Source organism: Colius striatus, chromosome 14 (genome assembly GCF_028858725.1).
Source record: "Colius striatus isolate bColStr4 chromosome 14, bColStr4.1.hap1, whole genome shotgun sequence".
Taxonomy (NCBI): domain Eukaryota; kingdom Metazoa; phylum Chordata; class Aves; order Coliiformes; family Coliidae; genus Colius; species Colius striatus.
In genome coordinates, this window is record NC_084772.1 from 2,693,414 (window position 1) to 2,715,545 (window position 22,132).

At 59.9% G+C, this 22,132-nt stretch overlaps 2 protein-coding genes across 2 annotated transcripts in view; both read left to right on the forward strand.

Annotated features, from left to right (window-relative positions):
• Positions 1–15,795, forward strand: part of EDC4 (enhancer of mRNA decapping 4) — a 38,598-nt gene extending 22,803 nt beyond the window's left edge. Inside the window, exons 18-29 of the mRNA XM_062007551.1 lie at positions 749–1,212; positions 3,454–3,555; positions 4,465–4,617; positions 6,527–6,563; positions 7,433–7,613; positions 8,585–8,740; positions 9,539–9,654; positions 10,169–10,334; positions 10,893–11,079; positions 11,459–11,678; positions 12,335–12,498; positions 13,670–15,795. Coding sequence (XP_061863535.1) covers positions 749–1,212; positions 3,454–3,555; positions 4,465–4,617; positions 6,527–6,563; positions 7,433–7,613; positions 8,585–8,740; positions 9,539–9,654; positions 10,169–10,334; positions 10,893–11,079; positions 11,459–11,678; positions 12,335–12,498; positions 13,670–13,862 — 2,139 coding nt within the window. The 3' untranslated portion in view covers positions 13,863–15,795. The remainder of the gene's footprint in view (positions 1–748; positions 1,213–3,453; positions 3,556–4,464; positions 4,618–6,526; positions 6,564–7,432; positions 7,614–8,584; positions 8,741–9,538; positions 9,655–10,168; positions 10,335–10,892; positions 11,080–11,458; positions 11,679–12,334; positions 12,499–13,669) is intronic.
• Positions 15,796–17,098: 1,303 nt separating this feature from the next.
• NRN1L (neuritin 1 like) lies at positions 17,099–20,835 on the forward strand. Its single transcript, XM_062007638.1, has 3 exons — positions 17,099–17,192; positions 19,170–19,329; positions 20,474–20,835. The coding sequence occupies exons 1-3, from the start codon at positions 17,141–17,143 to the stop codon at positions 20,736–20,738; spliced, it is 477 nt and encodes a 158-aa protein (XP_061863622.1). The 5' UTR covers positions 17,099–17,140; the 3' UTR covers positions 20,739–20,835.
• The last annotated feature ends 1,297 nt before the right edge of the window (positions 20,836–22,132 follow it).

The following is a 22,132-nucleotide window of genomic DNA, read 5'->3' on the forward strand; positions in this document are numbered from 1 at the left end:
GTGCTGGACTCTCTCCAGCAGTTCCCTGTCCCTCTGCAGCTGGGGAGCCCAGAACTGGCCACAGGACTCCAGATGAGGCCTCAGCAGGGCAGGGCAGAGCAGGAGCAGAACCTCCCTTGACCTGCTGCCCACACTCTTGATGCCCCCAGGCTGCCACTGTCCCCTTGCCCACGAGGGCACATTGATGCTCATGGTCAGTTTATTACCAATCAGCACTCCCAGGTCTGTCTCTGCAGAGCTGCTCTCCAGCAGGTCACCCCCAGCCTGTGCTGGTGCAGGGGGTTGTTCCTTCCCAGCTGCAGGACTCTGCCCTTGTCCTTGTTGAGCCTCAGCAGGTTCCTCTCTGCCCAATTCCCAGCCTGTCCAGATCCTGCTGAATGGCAGCACAGCCTCTGGTGAATCAGCCAGTCCTCCCAGTCTGGTGCCATCAGGGAACTCACTGAGAGTCCCTCTGTCCCCTCACCCAGGTCATTGATGAAGATGTTGAACCAGACTGGCCCCAGAACCCATCCCTATGGAACTCCACTGGCCACAGGCCTTACACTGGACTCTGTGCCATTGATCACCCCCCTCTGGGCTCTGTCCTTCAGCTCTCCATCCACCTCACCTCCCCCCACCCTGCCTGAGCTCTGTGATGAGGATGATGTGAGGGAAGGCTGAAGCTGCTGTTTCCAGCATCCCAGGGCCGTCTCCACCTCACCTTGAACGATCTTTGATTTCCCTTTCCATTTGGCTTTGTTACCTTCAGGTCACACCAGGAAACTCCTCCCTAGCCCTAGAACTTCAGGAGGTGGAACCTTTAGTGGTGCCCCAGGCTTCTCCCACCCGTGAGCGCTCTCCTGATGTCATCTCCTCAGCCTCCACCGCCCTGTCCCAGGACATCCCCGAGATCGCCTCGGAGACGCTGCAGCGCGGCTTCGCCCCCGCCCCGGCCGCTCTGCCCACCGAGGGGCTGGAGCCCCCTCACCACACAGACAGCATGGCATCTGCTGCCTCAGCCCTGCACCTCCTGTCTCCCAGGAACAGACACAACTCAGAGCATGGCCACCACTCTTTGGACATGCCTCCAGTGGAGGTGGACAGACTGAACGCCCCGTCCTTGCTGGAGACAGCTTTAACTCAGGAAAGCGCAGCCTCTGACGGCGTGGTGGGGCAGCCGTGGCCAGCAGCTCCTGACATCACCAGGGAGACCAGGAACAGCATGGCAGACAGGTAATCCCTTGGCTTTTGGCTTGCTTAGGGCACTTTGTTGCCACTTGTGCAGTTGCTGGCTGGCTGTTGTGCTTAAAGCAGAGCAGTTCTCCATCCTTGCTTTGGAGGAGCTGACAGCTCAGCTTTCCCCGTGGCCTTTGTGGCCAGCTCTAAGAGCTCCTGCTCTCCAACACCCCTTGCAGCATAAAGAATCTCTGTTAAGAAGGTGAAAAGTCCACTTCATGTGCCTCCAGGTTCACCTGAGAAAGGACACTTGGGGTGGGGTTTTCCTTTTTAGTTTGGAAATGAAAGTAGCCCCAGGTGCCTTGTTTGTGCTCCCAGCTGCCTTGTTTGTGTCCCAAGTGCCTTGTGCCCCTGGTGCCTTGTGCGTGCCCCAGGTGCCTTGTTTGTGCCCCCAGCTGCCTTGTTTGTGTCCCAAGTGCCTTGTGCCCCTGGTGCCTTGTGCCCCAGCTGCCTTGTTTGTGCCCCCAGCTGCCTTGTTTGTGCCCCCAGCTGCCTTGTTTGTGCCCCTGGTGCCTTGTGCCCCTGGTGCCTTGTGCCCCAGGTGCCTTGTTTGTGCCCCCAGCTGCCTTGTTTGTGCTCCCAGGTGCCTTGTTTGTGTCCCAAGTGCCTTGTGCCCCTGGTGCCTTGTGCGTGCCCCAGGTGCCTTGTTTGTGCCCCAGGTGCCTTGTTTGTGCCCCCAGGTGCCTTGTTTGTGCCCCCAGCTGCCTTGTTTGTGTCCCAAGTGCCTTGTGCCCCTGGTGCCTTGTGCCCCTGGTGCCTTGTGCCCCTGGTGCCTTGTTTGTGCCCCCAGCTGCCTTGTTTGTGCCTTGTTTGTGCCCCCAGCTGCCTTGTTTGTGCCCCAGGTGCCTTGTTTGTGCCTTGTTTGTGCCCCCAGATGCCTTGTGCCCCAGGTGCCTTGTTTGTGCCTTGTTTGTGCCCCCAGGTGCCTTGTTTGTGCCCCAGGTGCCTTGTTTTTGCCCCCAGGTACCTTGTTTGTGCCTTGTTTGTGCCCCAGGTGCCTTGTGCCCCCAGATGCCTTGTTTGTGCCCCAGGTTCCTTGTGCCCCAGGTAGATGCATTCCTCCAGACTCTTGTTGGCAGGAGTCCATTAGCACATAACTGACAGGTTTGAGTCTATCTCTGTGTTCTAGGATAGGCTCTGTGCAGCTAGAATGATAAATAAAGGGCTCAAAAAGTGAGAAAGGGAATGGCAATGGCTGTGTGGAGCAGGCAGGCAGAGTGGGCCAGCTTCACACAGGCCTGCTTACCAGCTTCAAACTGGTAGGCCAGAGCAGTGCTGGGATTCCTCACACAGCTTGATCCCTGTCTTGTAGTGGGACAGGAGCAGGCAGGTCCAGGACTGCATGCACCTCCAGAGCCTGCAGACACCCTCTGTCTCAACAGGACTCTCCCTCAGCCCCCAGGCAGGGCTCTTTGCTCCCATCAGAACTGTGAGATCAAAGGTCTCACCTTGTGCTCCCACATCTGAGGATGCTGCTTCAGGAGTGGCCTCAGTTTAGGCTCAGTGTTGGCTGTAGCTGTACACAGTGCTCTTGTTTCTGCTCCTGATTTGAAGTTGATACAACCCTCAACTGAAGCAACAACCCTGGAGCCAGCCTGCCTCTGAATTCTCCAGGGCTTCTCATGTTGGGTATTTCTGTATCTGTGTCACTTGTGCATCGATACAGGTTGGTTTTGACATTCCAGCTCAGTCAAGCCTGTGTGTGAGTAACAAGTGCTCATCTGTGTCTCAAGACCTCCCTGCACACTGAGAGACTCAGAGAGACTTGCTTTAAGGCTTGGGAGCACGTGTCATTTGCTTTCTGAGACTCAGGCTGGATTTGCTGTTGCAGCTCTGCTCTGGTTGCTAGAGCTATAACCCACAGGCTTGGCACACCCTGTGTACTCCTCACACCTTGGAAGAACTGCTGGCTTCTGCCCCACTGATCAGTATTACTTGAGGAAAGACAACCCCCAGGTGATGCTGTTGACTGAAGTACAGTGCACTGCCTGTCTGAGTAGGGGCTTACCCATCTTGCTTGGATGGGATGTTGTTCTTGGTTGGTGCCTGAAGCAGAACTGAGCCACTCCTCTCTTCCCAAGGCCCTCCTGAGCATTTGGTGCCTCTGAGCAACCCTGCACTCTGGATCTGTGCAGATAGGTGGGAGGGGTTTGTTTGGCTTAGGCCTGCAGTCAGGATCTGCCATGAAAACTGGAGCAAAAGAGACTTTTCATGCTGCTGTTTTCTTTCCTTCTCTAGCCCAAGGGATGAGGTTGAAGAAAAGCACAAGAGCTCTTCCTACCATCGCCACAGCTACCACCTGCTGCAGCATGACAGCCAGGATGCCAGTGCAGAACAAAGGTACCAGAGTGCTCAGCCCCTTCTCTCACCCTGCATGGACTCAGTTCAGGCTGCAGTCCTGCTTCTGGCCCCAGCAAGCCTTCACTTGTGGGGTGAATGTCTTTGTCTCCAGACTTGATGTGTGCATGTGCTCCAGCTTCTGTGACTTCAGCTGATGAGTAGATTGGCCTCTGGGCACTGCCCAGTTGACTCTCTGTGGGGAAAGGTTTGACTGTGCTGCTCCTAAAAGCATGGACCAAGCTTGGTTTAATTACCAGTGAAAGCCACTAAGGAATCACTTTCCAAAGCCTGTGCCTCAGATAAGGCAGCAAGGGGATCTCAGGACTTAGTTTCTTGCTTTTGGCACCTTTGCTCCCTCGGGATCCACCCTGCAGCTCCATGGGCATGTTCTGTGTGCCTGGTAAGCTCTGCCCTGCTTGGCAGGGTTTCTAATCCACCCTACATTCAAGAGTGACATGTGCAGCCTGTATTGAGTGGCTGGTCAGTAGCTGGAAGGCTCCAAGGTCCTGAGGAGCACGTGCTTCCCAGGCTCCACCTGCTTCTCCTCCTTCCCACTGTACTGGCTGTGTGAAGTGCTCTCTGTGTGTACAGCTGTGAGGATGTGCTGTGCTTGGGCTCCCTGCCAGCTGTGTGTGTGTGTGCAGTGAGGTGTTTCTGCCTGAAGCACAGTGGCTCCTGAGGCAGAGCCTTCAAGTCTCATGGTGCAGCACTCGAGCTGAGCCCGAGCAGACCTCGATTGAAACAGGGCAGCACGTGCTGAGCTCTGGAGAGGCCTGTGTTAAAGAACAAGGTGCTGGGTGTTCTGGGTGTGTGTGGATGGAGAGCAGAGTGTGAATCCCCTCCTCTTAGTGAAGGCTAACACTGTCCAGTATTGCCAGTGATGTCCTGTCCCCTGCTCTTCCTCCCTAGTGACCACGATGATGAAGTTGCGAGCTTGGCTTCCACGTCGGCTGGATTCGGTGCCAAAGCGGCCACACAGAGGCTGCCTGTGAAGGATTGGAAAGCCAAAGCATCCCCCAGGGCTTCCCCAAAGCTAAAGAGGAAGGGCAAGAAAGATGATGGGTATGCTGGGCTTGCCAGGGGACAGGTGGCTGTGGGACCAGCTGAGCAGGGCGTGAGATGTAGCCTTTGGCAAGGAGAGTTCAGTGCAGGGCCACAGAGATGCTGCAGTGGAGCATCTGCCTGGTGATGAAAGGCTGAGGGAGCTGGGGCTCTGCAGCTTGGAGGAGCCTGAGGGGTGAGCTCATTCATGTTACAAACCCATCAAGGGTGGGTGTGAGGAGGCTGGAGCCAGGCTGTGCTCAGTGATGGCCAATGACAGCACAAGGGGCAATGGGGACAAGCTGGAACAGAAGAGGTTCCAAAGCAACACAAGGCAGAATTTGTTCCCTGCTGAGGTGAGGGAGCACTGGCAGGGGCTGCCCAGATGGGCTGTGGAGGCTCCTTCTCTGGAGACATTCCAACCCAGCTGGATGAGTTCCTGTGTGCCCTGCTCTAGGTGGTGCTGCTCTGACAGGGGTTGCACTGGATGAGCTTTCCAGGTCCCTTCCAGCCCTTGTGATCTGTGTGACTGGGACCTGAGGCTGGGCCATGGCCACGTGCTCCAAACTCTCCCCCAGATTCACAGTGGCACTGAGCCCTCAGGAAGTGGTGCTGGTCACTCAGGCAGTGTCTGCCACTCATGGCTGGGGAGAAAGGGCTGCACTGCCTTTCCAGCTGGGGCTCCACATGCAAAATACAGCCTGGGCTTCAGAGGAGTGTGGGGGAGGTAAATAGACATGGATGCATTTGCCATTGGGACTTCACTGGGACTGTGACACCTCATGTGGCCTCTGTTTCTGGTTGGCTTCTGAACATGGGCACAGTTCCCTTGTTCAACAAGAGCTGTGTTTTGTTACCTTCTTGCAGCTGTTGTGTGTCTCTAAACATGCCCATGTGAATGTCTCATGAGTGAGAAGTGACAACTGGAAAGGTCTGCCAGTGGCAAATCTGACCAACCTGTCTGCCCCAGCATGAGGAGAGCAGCACAGTTCTGCATGAGGCTCTGTCCTGTGTTCCCAGAGCTGATGTGAATCTCTGCCTGTGCAGCTTACAGCAAAGATGGGCTATGACATTAAGTTTCTGGCTCTAATCCTGTGCAGTGACACCCAGAAGCCTTTGAAACACCTTTGACTTTTCCTGCCTCAGTCCTGAAGGGATGCTGGCTGGGAAAAGAACAACCTTTCCTTCCCTGGTAGCATTTGAGTATTGTGAAGTCTGTGACTTTGCTGAGATGTGCAGTGCTAGGGCTCAGGTCAGTGTTTTCCCTCATCCTGCTGCCTAGGCTGGAGTGCATCACTAGTTTCTTCACCTTGGGAATCGTTCTGGGTGTTAATTCCACATTTAATGTGAACCTGGACAAAGCTGAAAGATCAGTGAGCAGACAAGAATGACAGGACAAGAGGAAACAGCCTCAGGTTGCCCCAGGGGAGGTTGAGGCTGGAGCTGAGGCAGAACTGTTTCCCTGAGAGGGGTGTGAGCCCCTGTGCCAGGCTGCCCAGGGAGCTGGGGCAGTGCCCAGCCCTGGAGGGATCCCAAAGCCCTGGAGCTGAGGTGCTGAGGGCTGTGGGTCAGTGCTGGGCTGGGCAGGGTGAGGGGCAGGGCTGGGACTCCTTCAGGGGCTTTTCCAACCCAAACAATCCTGTGATTCATTAAGACTTGATTCAAATCCCTTCCTTGCTGAAGGGAGCAGTCTGTATGGAGCCTTGGGGCCTGTGGGTAGTGCAGATGATGGAGTCACAGTGCTGTAGGGACTGGGGTTTCCTCACCTTCCCTCTGCCCTTCCTGACAGTGGGCAAAGCAGAAGCAGGAGCTGGAGTGTGAAATCTCAGGTGCCCATAAAAGCTGTGGCCTGTTTTGGCAGAAGACTTGGACAGTGGGAGCAGTGAATTGGCCTAATTCAATCCCTGCTTTTTCTCCTCTTAATTTCCAGGGACATGAACCAGTCACCAAGATCATCTAACAACCAGGTGAGTCCCAGGGTGTGATGCTGCAGCTCTAGTTACTGTTCTACTAAAGACCCAGCTTTTACCAAGACTTGACTGTTTGACCACAGACAGATGGGAGCTGATCCCAGTTCCCTGCTGTGCCCCAGCAGGCTGAGCTGGGGCTGTGCTTGCCCTTGGCATTGCTCCATTCTCTGACCTCTGCAGCACAGGAGGAGCTGCTCAGTGCTGTCCAGGCTTCCTTCTTACCTTTGCATGTTGATGTGCATTTCTCACAAGCCCTACAACCATCCAAGACTCTCCTCATTTCCTCTTGCCTGCAGAAGCAGCAGGATAAGCTCCTTCCCAGCCAAGGAAGGATCACAGTGGGACTGGCCTGTTGGAGTTTCTTCTCTCTGTGTTGGTAGTACCTTCAGAGCTGGCAGAAAATGCTCTCAGCCAGCTTGCACACCCTTTGGAAACTGCCCTTTTAGATAGCTTGAGCAGGTGAGGAGCCAGCAAGCCAGGGATGGATGCTTCTCCAGTTGCTTGGTTATTCATAACTGAGGGAAGGAGCTGGGCTCTGGGAAAGCTCCTTCTTACTCTGCTGGCTGCACAGCTCTCCTCACAAGTGTTTGAGGTCAATATTTGCATTTAGAGGCCTAAATGTCCTCTCTCAGGCTAGAAGGGAATGGGATCTGTTTTCTCTTAGGTGCCAGAGAGTTTGGACTCTAAACAGCTGAGGACATTCTGAGCAGCTGCTTAGGAACTCCATGTACCTTTAGCACTTTATTTCTCAGGACAAGAACATCCCACTTCATTCCCAGCCCCAGGAAGTTGACTTCACACCTAGCAGAAAGCTTGGCTGACCTCTGATCCTGTCAGGAATGAATGTTTGTCCTCTCCACACCCAGGTGACAGCAGAGTTCCAGGATGAGCTGATGTGCATGTTGAGGAGCCAACAGCGGGAGCTGTCGGAGCTGAGGCAGAACCAGGTGGAGCTGCTGCAGAGGCTCACAGATCACCTGGATGCCATCCAGAGCTCCCTCATGGGCCATGTGGAGAGGGTGATTGACTCCCAGCAGGAGCAGGAACGTATCCTCCTTTGCAAGGGCTCTGTGGCTGTTAGAGTGGAGTTGGAGGGCTGGGAAGGCAGAGCAGAGACGTGAGGAAGGCTGAGAAAGCTGAAGGATCTTGGTGGTGTGAGCTGTAGGTGCAGCAGAATTGCCTGGCTGCAGCTATTTGAGCTCCTCTCAGTCCCTTTCTAAGGGCAAGAAACTCAGAACAGAGATCTGATGCTTTCTCCCTGCCACTAAATCTTCCAGGTACCCAATAAGACCACAAGTGCTACAACTGGAGCAGGTGAGAGGTGCATCTGAGGTGTTCTCCTGCTTCAAACAGTAGCCAAGAATAATTGTGGGAGGATCCTTTCCTTCCTTTCCTCCTTAGGGCAAGTATTTGCACCAGAAATAGCATCTGGCTGCAGAGCTGGATGTAGAACCATCCTGTGTGTACCTGTGGTGGTGTGCAGGCTCCTTGTGTGCTGTCTGAAAAGGACTCTTTTGGTGTCTCCCAGCCCTGGTACCCAATTATTCTGATGGCACTGTGAGTAATCAGTCCCTGCACACCTCTTAGTGCCCTGAATTTGGTTGTGTTCCTCAGGCTGAGCAGCTGTAGCCTGTCCCATGTCTCAACCCCTCTCTCACCTTCCCTTCTCCTTCTTTAGCCATCAGGCTGATACTTTCATAGATAATTCAGGTCACTTTTGAGCTGCCTATGAGGGCAGCTGAGTTAACCCACAACACATAAGGAGTGCTACTGCTGAGCTTCTCTGCAGCCTGTTTGGGTCTCCAGCCCTGTCTTCCAGAGCTCCTCAGAGCACTCTGTTGTTCCCAGCAACACACCAGCAATGTTATTAGACCTCTCTTTCACCAGAGCTGCATATTTGCTCTCACTGAGGCTCTGGAGTTGAGGGGGGTGGATAGCAGCTGTCTTTGTGGACAGGAGTGTTTGAGGGTAGAGAGGAAATGTGTTGTTTGTGCTCCTTAAGTTGCACCCTGCCCCAGAGAGGAGACTGGACCGGGCACTGACGGAGGGGCAGCAGCGCAACGGGCAGCTCCAGGAGCATCTGTCCCAGCAGCTCTCCCAGGCCCTTTCCACTGCAGTGTGTGCTCGACTGGAGAGGACAGTGAGGGAGGAGATGAAGAAGACTGTGCCTCAATGTGAGTGGTGCTGCCTGGCCCTTGGAGCTGGATCCCTGCAGTGAGGGACTGAGGGGTGTGCTGTGTGCAAGCGTTGGTGCTGCGTGAAGTAGGAGCTGGGTAACAGGAGGACTAGTCACTGAATCCCTGGATGCTGGGGGTGGGAAGGGCCCTGCAGAGATGCTGCAGCCCCAGCCTCTGCTCAAGCAGCTTCCCCTCACTCAGGGGGCACAGGAAGGTGTCCAGGTGGGCTTGGAAACCTCCACACCCTCCCTGGGCAGCCTGGGCCAGGGTTCCCTCCTCTCAGCTTTTGCACGTTGTCCTGTGCCCCACCAAGATCTGAGAAGATGTGGTTTGGAGGGAGTGGGAGGCTCCCAGAGGGGAGATGCTGTTCCAGAGAGTGATCTCATCTTCCATTAAAATCCATCAAGCTTCTGGGGTCTGTTTGGTGGAGGAAAGCCAAAGACACTGAGGAGTCTGGGAATGCTGAGACTTGACCAGAGCAAACTGCTCTTTGCCTTTCCTCGATGCACTGGCATGGTCTGGGTAAGGAAGTGTTCAAAGGAACCCTGGTGGAACAACCTCCTTAGTGTCCACTTGAAGGCTTGGAGATTCCCCAGCCTCTCTGGTGACTTCCAGAGCTGTCCAAGCCTCCTAAGCAAAAAGCTTCTCCCAATGGCCAACCTCATCTTCCAAGGCCAGAGCTCGTGTCCGTTGCCCCTTTCCATGTCCCATCCCAGAGGAGTTTGACTCTATTTTCATTCCTGGATTTTGAAGTGTGATTCTTGGCTTAAAGCTTCACCTTTGTGTTGTGCCCAGGCATCTCCAAGAGCATGGACCCCATGGCTGGCCAGCTCAGTAACACCATTGCTGCCAAGCTCACGGCGGTGGAGGGGACGCTGAAGGAGAGTATCACCAAGCTTGTGAAGTCAAAGGTAAGGAGAAGCAGCTGGAGCTGTTCCTGGGGACACTTGAGTTGTCACTTGCCTGGGCAGCAATTTCTCCTACCTCCTCCCCTCTCCTGTATCAGTAAGGTCAGTTTAGTTGCCAGTGCCCAAAGCTCTTTCCAGGTCTTACCAGGAGAACTCCTTGGATAACTCCTCTGCCCACTTCACCTCATTTGCTCTTTACTGGGTTGTTCATTCTCTGTCAGAGATTCTCACTACTTAGGGCCAAATCAGCCAAACAGTGAAAGCCTGACTGGCTCTTCTGCTCTCATTTCTACCCTGTTTAGGCTTCAGGCTACTTCCCATGGCAGGGGGTGGTGGGCTGTGGGAAGGAGGTAGGGGAAGGGATGAGCAGCCATGCCTGGCTGTGGCTCAGGGAAGTGCTGGGGCAGCCCTCTCTGCTGCAGGGGTGTTGCCACAGACCTGCAGTGCTTGTTGACACCTTCAGTCTGCAGCAGGCTGTTGTTAATGCTCTGGACTCTGCTCTGTGTGTGCATGTAAGAACCTCACAGACAGCATCGTGAGGGCGACAGCAGACACCCTGCAGGGGCCCATCCAGTCAGCCTACAGGGAAGCCTTTCAGAGTGTGGTGTTGCCAGCCTTTGAGAAGAGCTGCCAGTCCATGTTCCAGCAAATCAATGACACCTTCAAGCAGGGCACACAGGAGTGTGAGTAGCTTTTCTTCTTCTCTGCACGGTTGCATTTGCACTGGGGGCTGACAACAAAGCTGGCCTCATCTCTTTGCCTTGCAGAGCTTCACTGGTGTAGCTGTTTCACCCCTTAGCCCACCTGAGTGCTCCATGTCACATTTGGGAGCAGAAGGGAGGAGGTTTTTGTGGGTGCTGCCCTAAGAACAGGGACTCACCCCTGCTCTTTGTAGCCCCTGCAGTGAAACACTCGGCCTCCCTCTGGGAAGCTGTCACTTCATCTATCAAGCAGAACCATAGAGTTGTACAATCATAGAGTCATTTTGGTTGGAAAAGAGCTTTAAGGTCATCAAGTCCCAGCCCTCCCCTCACCCTGCCCAGCCCACCACTAACCCATGGCCCTCAGCACCATGGCTTTGGGATGCCTCCAGGGTTGAGCTCCCCAGCTCCCTGGGCAGCCTGCTGCAAAAAGGTGACCAGTACTAAAGCCCAGCTGTAGGATTCCATCCAGCAGGAAGATGTGTGGAGCATCTCCACAGGTCTCCATGGCACAAACATCTTCCTCTGTGCTCATTGCAGATATCCAGCAGCTTGAGACTCACTTGAAGAACAAGAAGGCACGAGAACAGGAGATCCGGGACCCGCTGCTCAATCAGCTTCGGCAGCTGCTCAGCACCTTCCAGAGCAGCACAGAGCAACTGGCTTCCACTGTGGCAGCCAGTGTCCATGCTGAGGTGCAGCACCAGCTGCATGTCATCGTGGGCAAGTGAGTTCTATCAGCTGGGCATGTGGGGAGAGCTGGGGGTGTGTGGGGACAGCCTGGAGCTTGGCCCTGCCCCGGGCGCCCAGCCACGTGTCAAAGGCTGGGAAAGGAGGAGTTTAGCTCTTTGAAACATCCCTTTCCCCACACACACACAGTCTCAGCATCTTGTGCATGCACCCTGGGGTGGTGTGATGCTGCTGTGGTGTTGCCTGCTGAGCTGCTTTCTGATGGCCAGTGCCTCAGGGCAAGGTGTGTTAACCCTTTGGGAGCCACACTCCGTGAAGCAAAGCGAGCGAGCCTGCATCTTTCTCACTGCCACAGCAACACTGTCCCTCAGCTCCTCAGACATGCCTTTGGGCTTTGTTTCTGTTTTGGTTTTTAGCATGCAGGAGTCTATTCTGACCCAGGTGCAGAGAATCATTAAAGGGGAAGTGAGCATGGCTATGAAGGAGCAGCAAGCAGCCGTCACCTCCAGCATCGTGCAGGCCATGCGCTCGGCGGCTGGCACCCCCATCCCCTCTGCCCACTTGGATTTCCAGTCACAGCAAACACACATCCTGCAGCTGCTCCAGCAAGGACACCTCAACCAAGCCTTCCAGCAGGTATGTGGGCTTCCTGGCTGCTGCTTGAGGGATGGACAGGAGAGAAAAGGGCTCCTCGATGGAGAGATGCCATCCCACGAGGACTCGGCTGGGAGCTGCCTGCAAAGCCCCTGGGCAGGGGACTGCTGCAGGGCTGCAGTTGCACCTTCATGTGGGTCTAGCCAGAGCTCACAGGTTCTGTGATTTGGTGGCAGATCAGGTCCTTCTGTCCAGCCTGTGCCCTGGCAGGAGTGTCAGTGCTCCAGGAAGCCCCTGTTCAGCCATCAGTGGTGGCACGTGGTGCAGCCCTGTAGGGCAGCAGCTTCACCAGCCTCTGCAGGCAGATGTGCCAGCTGGGACCTGACCTTGCCTTTGCCTTTGAACATGGAGGCAGATCCTGTTGAGCTGCTGCAGACAAACCCCTCTGAGAGCAGCAGCTGTGCTGTGCCAGTGGGCTGGCAGGGGATGCAAATGTGCCCTGCTCCATGCTGCTGGCACCTCCTCCCCTCTGCTTGTGTTCATGGGTCTCTGAGCACAGCCCCAGGGCCAGGACACGACCTTGCCTGCAGGTACAGCAGGTTTGCAGAGGGCTCTGCTCCCAGGAGAGACCATGGAGCTGGTCCTGCTCTCACCTGCCTGTGCCTTCCCCTGCATTTCCAGCTGTGTTTTCCTTGCAGGCTCTAACAGCAGCTGATCTCAACCTGGTACTGTACGTGTGTGAGACTGTGGATACTCAGCAGGTGTTTGGGCAGCACCCCTGCCCCCTGTCCCAGCCTGTGCTGCTCTCTCTCATCCAGCAGCTCTCCTCTGACCTGGGGACTCGGACAGAGCTGAAGCTGAAGTGAGTATGATGAGGACACTGAGGTGGAGACCCCCTCCTGGCTCTAGCTTGAAGTTCAGTGCCTGCAGGTGGTGCTTCTGTAGCCTGTTCCTGGCACATGAACAACCAGGAGGGGCCTGGGAGAGGCTGTAGGCACTGCCATGCAAGCTTTGCTGCCCACAGCTACTGAGCTGTAGGTGCTGTTACCTGCTGGATCGTGGTCTGTAAGCATTTGCAGCCTGTGCAGGAGTCTCTTTCAACCAAGGCACAGTTCCCCCATGGGGGCAAAAGGAAGGGCAGTGCCATGTTTCCTACTTTCATAGAAGCACAGTAGTTGTTAAAGCCCTGTAAGCTGCTGCAGTCCCAGCCCTCCCCTCACCCTGCCAAGCCCAGCACTAACCCCTGGCCCTCAGCACCTCAGCTGCACTGTTGGATGCTGGTGGCTGAGAAATGCTCCAAGCAGAGCTCAAGGTGATGATGCTGATACTTGCTGTGAGTGAGTCAACCCCCTGGTACCTGCCCTGGAAAACCCACCTGAAGGTACCTGCAGGCTTTGGTCATGGCTTGCATGGAAAAACAACTCAACAGCTGGGTTTACCCCCAGGGCTGAAGCAAGCTTGAGGAGCTGTAAGAGAGCTTTGATGAGGTGGTGGTGTTCAGGCTGGGCTGTGGGTGAGAGGCTTTGGCAGTGACCACGTTGCCTCACTCTCAGGCTGAGGGCTGAAAGCTGATGGCTCATCTGAGCTTCAGAACAGCTGATTGGCAAAATCCCTTTGCTCTTCCCCCACTTCCTCCTGGATGGACCTGTCAGCCACCTTCAGCCTCCCAGTGTGAAATAAGCCTCACTGCTGAGGGGTTTCACTGCCTAAGAGGTGACTGATGCATCAAGGCATCAAAGGGAAGAGGTGGAGAGCTGGGAGCAGGCAGGGCCAGTGGGCCCAGTGCCACCTCCTCCAGCTCTGCTGGGAGCTGGGGCCTGCTGGGCTGGGGGCTGGGGCTGGGGGCTGCCCTTGCCTGCTGCAAAAAGGATGGGTGGGCCCTGGGTGGGAGTAAGTGATGCTTCTTCTCTGGTGGCTGAGCCCCCTGGGTGTGCTGGGGCAGCAAGTGGTGCACCTTCAGCGCTGCTGTGAAGGGAATGGCCTTGGGATGATGCTCTGGGGTCACTTCTCACCCCCCTTTCCCTCTCCTTCAGTTACCTGGAGGAAGCAGTGATGCACCTGGACCACAGTGACCCCATCACCCGAGACCACATGGGGTCAGTCATGAACCAGGTCCGGCAGAAGCTCTTCCAGTTCCTGCAGGTGGAGCCCCACAACACGCTGAGCAAACCTGCCCGGCGCCTCATGATCATGCTCCAGGGCCTGGTCACCCCCAGCCTGACCTAGGACAGGACCCCCCTGCTCAGGGGCTGCTCCCTGGAAGCCCAGGCAGCAGCTCCACTAGTTACTAACCACATATGGCTTGTGTTAAGAGCTCTTGCCAGGAAATCTCTCCACGTGTGTGTGATGTCTCTCTGGCCAGTGCCAGCTGTGTATAGTCCCCACATAGTCACTGAACGCTCACTTGGCTTATTTTTCCTAAACAGCCTCTTTTTTGAGGGAGTTTAAGTCTCTTCTTCACCTGCCCCTCCCTCCCTGAGCTCTGCCTGGCACCCCCTGGCCCCTGCAGCACAAGCTGCTGCGTTTATTGCCCCTTTAGTTCAGGCTCTGCTGCTGGGAGCAGAGGAGGGAGCTGTGTGCTGAGTCCCCAGCACAGGAGCTGTCACCAGAGTTAACCACAAACTGGTTCCTTCCTCAAGGATTCCTCCTGCTGCTGCCCTGGGCTGCAGGAGCATGGGGGCAGGGGGGCTCTGGGGTGCCCTGAAAGAGGGAGGATGGGGCTGTGGGAGCTGCCCCAGCCCCTGGGACTGTGCTTCAGGCCTCTGAGGCAGCTGTCCAGGGCTTTGGGGTGCAGTTCTCCAGGGTTCAGGGCTCTGGGGTGCAGCTGCCCAGGGTTCAGGGCTCTGAGGCAGCTGCCTAGGGCTTTGGGGTGCAGTTTTCCAGGGTTCAGGGCTCTGGGGTGCAGCTGCTTAAGGCTCAGGGCTCTGGGCTGTAGCTGCCCAGCGTTCAGGGCTGTGAGGTGCAGCTGCCCAGGGCTTTGGGATGCAGTTTTCCAGGGCTCTGGGGTGCAGGTGCCCAAGGTTCAGGGCTCTGGGATGCAGTTTTCCAGGGCTCAGGCCTCTGGGATGCAGCTGCCCAGGGCTCAGAGCTCTGGGGGTGTAACTGCTTAAGGCTCAGCGCTCTGGGCTGTAGCTGCCCAGCATTGAGGGCTCTGGGTGCAGGTGCCCAGGGTTCAGGGCTCTGAGGTGCAGCTGCCCAAGGCTTTGGGGTGCAGTTTTCCAGGGCTCAGGTCTCTGGGGTGCAGATGTCCAGGGCTCTGAGGCTGTAACTGCTTAAGGCTCTGGGGTGCAGGTGCCCAGGGCTCAGGTCTCTGGGGGGAAGCTGCCCAGGGCTCAGAGCTCTGGGGGTGTAACTGCTCAGGGCTCTGGGGCTGTAACTGCCCAGCGTTCAGGGCTCTGGGGTGCAGGTGCCCAGGGCTCTGGGGTGCAGTTTTCCAGGGCTCAGGGGTGCAGATGCCCAGGGTTCAGGGCTCTGAGGCAGCTGTCCAGGGCTTTGGGGTGCAGTTTTCCAGGGCTCAGGTCTCTGAGGTGCAGATGCTCAGGCCTCTGGGGTGCAGCTGCCCAGGGTTCAGGTCTCTGGGGTGCAGATGCTCAGGCCTCTGGGGTGCAGCTGCCCAGGGCTCAGGGCTCTGGGGTGCAGGTGCTCAGGCCTCTGGGGTGCAGCTGCCCAGGGCTCAGAGCTCTGGGAGTGTAACTGTTCGGGGCTCTGGGGTGTAACTGCCCAGCGTTCAGGGCTCTGGGGTGCAGGTGCCCAGGGCTCTGAGGCTGTAACTGCTTAAGGCTCTGGGGTGCAGCTGCCCAGGGCTCAGAGCTCTGGGAGTGTAACTGCTCAGGGCTCTGGGGTGTAACTGCCCAGCGTTCAGGGCTCTGGGGTGCAGGTGCCCAGGGCTCAGAGCTCTGGGGGTGTAACTGCTCAGGGCTCTGGGGTGTAACTGCCCAGCGTTCAGGGCTCTGGGGTGCAGGTGCCCAGGGCTTTGGGGTGCAGTTTTCCAGGGCTCAGGGGTGCAGCTGCCCAGGGCTCAGGCCTCTGAGGTGCAGTTTTCCAGGCCTCTGGGGTTAGTTTTACACCCAGCTTTTTCTTTTTATCTAAATGTTGGGTTTGTTTTGGTTTTTTTGAGATAACCTTCAGAACAATTCAATAAACTTTTGGAGAAAAAACATCCCGCAGCGGCCAGCTGGGGCCGCGGGGGCCGTGTGGAGGGGGACGGCTGGGCAGCCTCTGCCACCACCTCTCAGCTCAGCCAGCGGCCCCGGGCCCTTCTTCCCCTCTCTGCTCCCAGAGCTCGCCCCGGCTTCTCCCGTGGAGCTTCCCCGGTGCGACCCCGCGGCGCGGGGGCTGCGGGGCCGGGCGGGCTCAGCCCCGGGCGGGGGGTCGGGGGGCGGCTCCGGGGCGCGGGGGCTGCTCCTGCCCGGAGCTGTGCGCCGGGAGCTGCGGGGACAGGCGCGTTCCCGTTCGCACAGCGGCTGCTGCGGGGCCGGGCGGGCTCAGCCCCGGGAGGGGATCGGGGGGCGGCTCCGGGGCGCGGGGGCTGCTCCTGCCGGGGGCTGCAGGGACACAGCGGCTGCTGCGGGGCCCGGCGGGCTCAGCCCCGGGAGGGGATCGGGGGGCGGCTCAGGGGCGCGGGGGCTGCACCTGCCGGGAGCTGCGGGGACACAGCGGCTGTTGCGGGGCCGGGCGGGCTCAGCCCCAGGAGGGGATCGGGGGGAGCCTCCTGGGCGCGGGGGCTGCTCCTGCCGGGAGCTGCGGGGCCGGGCGGGCTCAGCCCCGGGCGGGGAGTCGTGGGGCGGCCCCGGGGCGCGGGGTCTGCTCCTGCCGGGGGCTGCGGGGCCGGGCGGGCTCAGTCCTGGTCGGGGGGCGGCTCCGGGGTGCGGGGGCTGCTCCTGCCCGGAGCTGTGCGCCGGAGCTGCGGGGACAGGCGCGTTCCCGTTCGCACAGCGGCTGCTGCGGGGCCGGGCGGGCTCAGCCCCGGGAGGGGGGTCCGGGGCGCGGGGGCTGCTCCTGCCGAGGGCTGCGGAGACACGGGGGCCGCCGCGAGGCCGGGCGGGCTCAGCCCCGGGAGGGGCGTCGTGGGGCGGCTCCGGGGCGCGGGGGCTGCTCCTGCCGGGGGCTGCGGGGACACAGCGGCTGCTGCGGGGTCGGGGGGCGGCTCCGGGGCGCGGGGGCTGCTCCTGCCCGGAGCTGTGCGCCGGGAGCTGCGGGGACACAGCGGCCGCTGCGGGGCCGGGCGGGCTCAGCCCCGGGAGGGGTGTCGGGGGCGGCCCCGGGACGCGGGGGCTGCTCCTGCCGGGGGCTGCGGGGCCGGGCGGGCTCAGCCCCGGGGAGGGGATCGGGGAGCGGCTCCTGCCGAGGGCTGCGGGGACACAGCGGCCGCCGCGGGGCCGGGCGGGCTCAGCCCCGGGGGGGGGGTCGGGGGCGGCCCCGGGGCGGGGCGGGGCGGGGGGCGGTGCGGCGGGGCCGGGGCTGGCGGGGCTGGCGGAGCGCGGAGCAGACGGCGGGGCCGCACCATGGGCCGGGGCTGCTGGCGGCTGCTGGGCGTCGTGTGGCTGCTGCGGCTCGGTGAGTGCCGGCGGGGCTGCGGGACCCCCCGCTCTCCTCCGGCTTCGCGGCTCGTCTCCAGCGGCGGGGAGCGCGGTGTGCGGTTGCCCCGGGGTTGGGAGAGGAGGGAGAGGAGCTCGGCACTGCCCGGGCCCGGCTGCCCCCCGGGGAACCGCCCGGATCCCGCAGCTCGCCCGCACCGACGTGCCCCCGCTCCTCCCAGAGGAACCCCGAGCGCCGTCCCCGACCCGCAGAGGGATGCGGGGAGCTGCGGCTGACCCGGGCTCACAGGGGACGACCGGCACTGCCAAGCCCGGGGCGGTTTTGGGGCTCGGGTGCTTGGGGCCCGTCCCCAGACGCGGGACGGCTGCTCGGCGCTCGCCTGGGAGCCCGGGGAAGGTCCTGCCGGGCGCTTCCTCGGGGCTCCCTGTGGCTCCTGCACGGCTTTGTGCTGAGGGGACAGAGCTGGTTTGCCCCCCTGCTTTCTGCTTCCCTGCTCAGCCCCACGCTGCCAGAGCTACCTGGACGGGAGGGCTGGTGCTGGGCGTTACAGGAGGCCAAACCCAGCTGGCCCAGCATCTGCTGGTCCTGGCGGGCAGCGTGGCCCTGGGCTGCCGAGACACCCTGGCTGGGTCCAGAGTGGAGCAACAGATGCCCCTTTCCAGCTGACACCTGGGATATTTGTGACCCACGTGGCTGGTGTCGACCTGAGACTCTCCTCAGTGTCTTGTCCCAAATCCCCCCCATGCTCTGCCACGGGCTGAGGTTTCAGGCTGAGGTTTCAGGCTGAGGTTTCAGGCTGAGGTTTCAGGCTCACCCCAGCGTTACTCTTGGCCAAAGCCACTTTCCTCAGGGCCCTGTTCCAGGGGCACAGGCGTGGGATGCCAGCAGCAGGGCACACAGCTCCCTGGAGACATCCTGGCTGCCTCAGCAGCCCCCAGGCAACCTCCAGCTACTTCTGGGATCACCTTCCTGCAGGAGACCCCTCCGGGACTGTTCTCACACCTCTTAGGCATCCTCAGCTTGGAGCCCTCCTGGCAGTTCCCCAGCCCCCGTGGCTTGGCCCCGGGAGCCGTCTGTCCCTGTGGGCCTCGAGGCAGAGCCGTGCTGGCAGCCACACACCAAAGCTGGCAGCTTTGGGGGCTTCCCCCAGAGCCAAGGCTGCACTCACAGCTGCCCCCAACACACCATCACCCATCGGCCCCGGCCTTTGATCAATCTGCTGTTGAATCTCTTGCAGAGCTGAGCAGGGAATTGGGGTTTCCCAGGGTGGAGCAGCTGGAATTGCACTTGTGCCTCTTTCTTTTGTGCTTTTTCTTTACCCTTTCCTTTGCCCTTTTCCTTCCTCTTTTCCTTCCCCTTTTCTTCTTTTTTCTTTCTCTTTTTTCTTCCTCTTTTCTTTCTGCCTTTTCTTCCCCCTTTCCTTCCTTCTTTCCCTTTTCTTTCTGCCTTCTCTTCCCTCTTTTCCTTCCTCCTTTTTTTCTTCCTCCTTTTCTTCCACCTTTTCTTTCCTCTTTTCATTCTCCCTTTCCTTCCCCGTTTCTTCCCCCTTTTCTTTCTCCCTTCTCTTCCCCCTTCCCTTCCTCTTTTCTTTCTCCTTTCTCCTTCCCCTTTTCCTTCCCCCTTCTCTCCCGCCGCGGCAGGAGCAGGGGCTCCAGCTTGCTAAGCTTTTGCTTTTGTTTGGGTTTTTTTCTCCTCCTGTTGTAGTCACGAATTAATCTTCGCTGTTAGGGGATAAAAGCCGGGACAGATGGCTCCGGGGAGAGCCCGGGCGGCCCGGAGCGAGGCGGCTCTTTCCCCGCGGCTGACGGCAGCAGCGCTTGTGCGGGCATCACGTCGGGCAGAGGATGCCGGGGGGCTGGCGGGATGCGGGACGGGGTGATGGTGGCCCCTCGCCACATTTGGGAGCCCCGGTGACAGCCGTCCCTGAGCTGTGCGGGCGACGGGCACCCGCGGCGGTGGGTGTGCGGGGGGCTCAGCGCTGCCTCTGCCCCGCAGCCGCGAGCCAGGAGCCCGACGGCCCCGCGGGGAGGTGTGACACCATCTACAAGGGCTTCGCCGGCTGCCTCATCAGCCTGGGGGAGAGCATGGCCCAGAACGTGCGGCAGCAGCGGGAGGAGAGCGGCCAGGACGTGCAGGAGCTGGACACCATCTGCAAGTGAGTGCGGGAACGGCCGGGGCAGACCCGGCCCCAGAGCTGCCCAGCACCGACCCGTCCTCAGCGCTGCCCAGCACCGACCCATTCCCAGCACCGACCCGTCCCCAGCGCTGCCCAGCACCGACCCATTCCCAGCACCGACCCATCCCCAGCGCTGCCCAGCACAGACCCGTCCCCAGCGCTGCCCAGCACCGACCCATTCCCAGCACCGACCCGTCCCCAGCGCTGCCCAGCACCGACCCATCCCCAGCACCGACCCATCCCCAGCACCGACCCATTCCCAGCACCGACCCGTCCTCAGCGCTGCCCAGCACCGACCCATTCCCAGCACCGACCCATCCCCAGCGCTGCCCAGCCCCGACTCATCCCCAGCCCCGACCCGTCCCCAGCGCTGCCCAGCCCCGATCCATCCCCAGCGCTGCCCAGCCCCGACCCATCCCCAGCCCCGACCCATCCCCAGCGCTGCCCAGCCCCGACCCATCCCCAGCCCCGACCCATCCCCGGCGCTGCCCAGCCCCGACCCATCCCCAGCCCCGACCCATCCTCAGCGCTGCCCAGCCCCGACCCATCCCCAGCCCCGACCCATCCCCGGCGCTGCCCAGCCCCGACCCATTCCCAGCCCCGACCCATCCCCGGCGCTGCCCAGCCCCGACCCATTCCCAGCACCGACCCATCCTCAGCGCTGCCCAGCCCTGACCCATCCCCAGCCCCGACCCATCCCCAGCGCCGCCCAGCCCCGACCCATCCCCAGCGCTGCCCAGCCCCGACCCATCCCCAGCCCCGACCCATCCCCAGCGCTGCCCAGCCCCGACCCATCCCCAGCCCCGACCCATCCTCAGCGCTGCCCAGCCCCGACCCATCCCCAGCGCTGCCCAGCCCCGACCCATCCCCAGCCCCGACCCATCCCCAGCGCTGCCCAGCCCCGACCCATCCCCAGCCCCGACCCATCCCCAGCGCTGCCCAGCCCTGACCCATCCCCAGCCCCGACCCATCCCCAGCGCTGCCCAGCCCTGACCCATCCCCAGCCCCGACCCATCCCCAGCGCTGCCCAACCCGACCCATCCCCAGCGCCGCCCAGCCCCAGCGCTGCCCAACCCGACCCATCCCCAGCGCCGCCCAGCCCCGCTCCCGCCCGTCTCCGCAGGTCCTGGGACGACTTCCACGCGTGTGCCAACGAAGTGCTGTCGAGCTGCCCCGAGGACGCAGCCGCCATCTGGGAGTCGCTGCGCCAGGAATCCCGCAAGATCCAGTTCCAGGGGAACCTGCAGGAGCTGTGCAGCGGCCGGGGCTCGCCCCCCGCACAGACCAACCCGGCTACGCTGCGGGGCTGGGCGGCCGCGCCGCGCCCGTGCCCGCCGGCGCTGCTGCTGCTGCCGCTGCTGCTCCCGCTGCTGCTGGCCCGTCACTAGCGCTGCCCGTCCCCCCGGGCAGCCCCGCGGGGCAGCGGCCTCTCCCGCAGCCACACAGATGGATTTATATTTATATTAAAAGACGCTTTTACATTTGTCCCGTCTCTGTGCCGCGTCCTGCCGCGGCTCCGGCTTGGCTCCGCATTCGCTCCGGGTTGGCTCCGCATTCGCTCCGGGTGATGTTTCCCCCTGCTCCTCCTGGACAGGGTCACTGGGGGGGCTCCGTGGCCCTGTCTCACCCCTCCTGGTGCATCACCCACAGCCCCTGGGACCAGCACAGCTCCAGGCAGGGCTGTCCCAGGGATTCCCAGCCTTGGCTGTTCCCTAGCAGCTGCTTTTCAGGGCCAGGCATAAAGGATGTTCCCTTTAGAGATGGGTCAAGTGGGTTCTTAATGTTAAAGAGCACCTTGGGAACCCCCAGCACATGTGTTCCTCTTTGTTTTCTCTCTCCAGCAGCTGCCAGCTTGTCCTCTGATGGGCAACTCCAGCACCAGCAGGCAAGTTCCTGAAAGAATTCCTCTTTTCCAGCCCTTTTACTTTGCTCCTGCTCTATGCAGTCCCATTGATGGTCAGGAAGGAAACTGGGGTTTGTGGGGAAGGGAGATGGGGTTTTGTAGCTGAGGTGATGTAGATGACAAAAAGCTGAGGTTTGTGGGGAAGAGAGAAGGTCTTTTTCAGCTGAGGTGATACAGATGGTGACAAAGGCAGGGAACTGAAGCTCTCATCCAGGTCCAAGTGGGACTTGCTGGGGTTGACAAGGTGACATGCTGGAGTTTAACTCGATTACACTTGTGCCTGAAGTGGAAGCCACTGTTACTCCCAACCCCTGTTGCTGTTACACTGCAAAGCTCAGATACTTTTCTCCCTTAGCATGCTAAACCCCACCACAGCAAAGCAGTTCCCTGGGTGTGGGTTGGTGAGGAGACCTCCTCACCCTTCATGTGCCCCCACCTGCCACCTGAAGGGCCATTAAAGCTGCAAATGGGCTCCCTCAGCCCTGTGGCTCCTCCCTGGCACGGCCCTGGCGCAGGTTCTCTGATTGCTGGGGTGACAAACGTCCCACAGCCGAGCCCAGGCACGCTGCGGGTCTCTCTCTGGGGCAGCCTTTGCACACTGACCCGTGCTCAGCGTGTGAGAAGCTCAGTTATCACTGTCTTCATCGAGCCAGGGAAAAATATTGCTTGTTTCACCACAAAACAGCTTCCTGGGAGGTGTGACCCTGACCTCTGGGACATGCCCCCGACAGCCCCGTTCCCCTGCTGCCCCCCTGGGCCGGGACCCGCAGGCTGCGGCGCTTCCTGGGGGCTGAGCACTCACTGCTGGCCCCTTGTCTCTACACAGGGACCCTGGATTGATTTTGTGCTGTTCATTTCTTCAGTGGGCCTGGAGCTGCT

Coding starts and splice junctions, on each gene's coding strand:
- NRN1L (XM_062007638.1), top strand. CDS start 17,141: ATGGGCCGGGGCTGCTGGCGGCTGCTGGGCGTCGTGTGGCTGCTGCGG. Junction 17,193..19,169: donor CGTGTGGCTGCTGCGGCTCG/GTGAGTGCCGGC, acceptor TCTGCCCCGCAG/CCGCGAGCCAGGAGCCCGAC. Junction 19,330..20,473: donor GAGCTGGACACCATCTGCAA/GTGAGTGCGGGA, acceptor CCGTCTCCGCAG/GTCCTGGGACGACTTCCACG.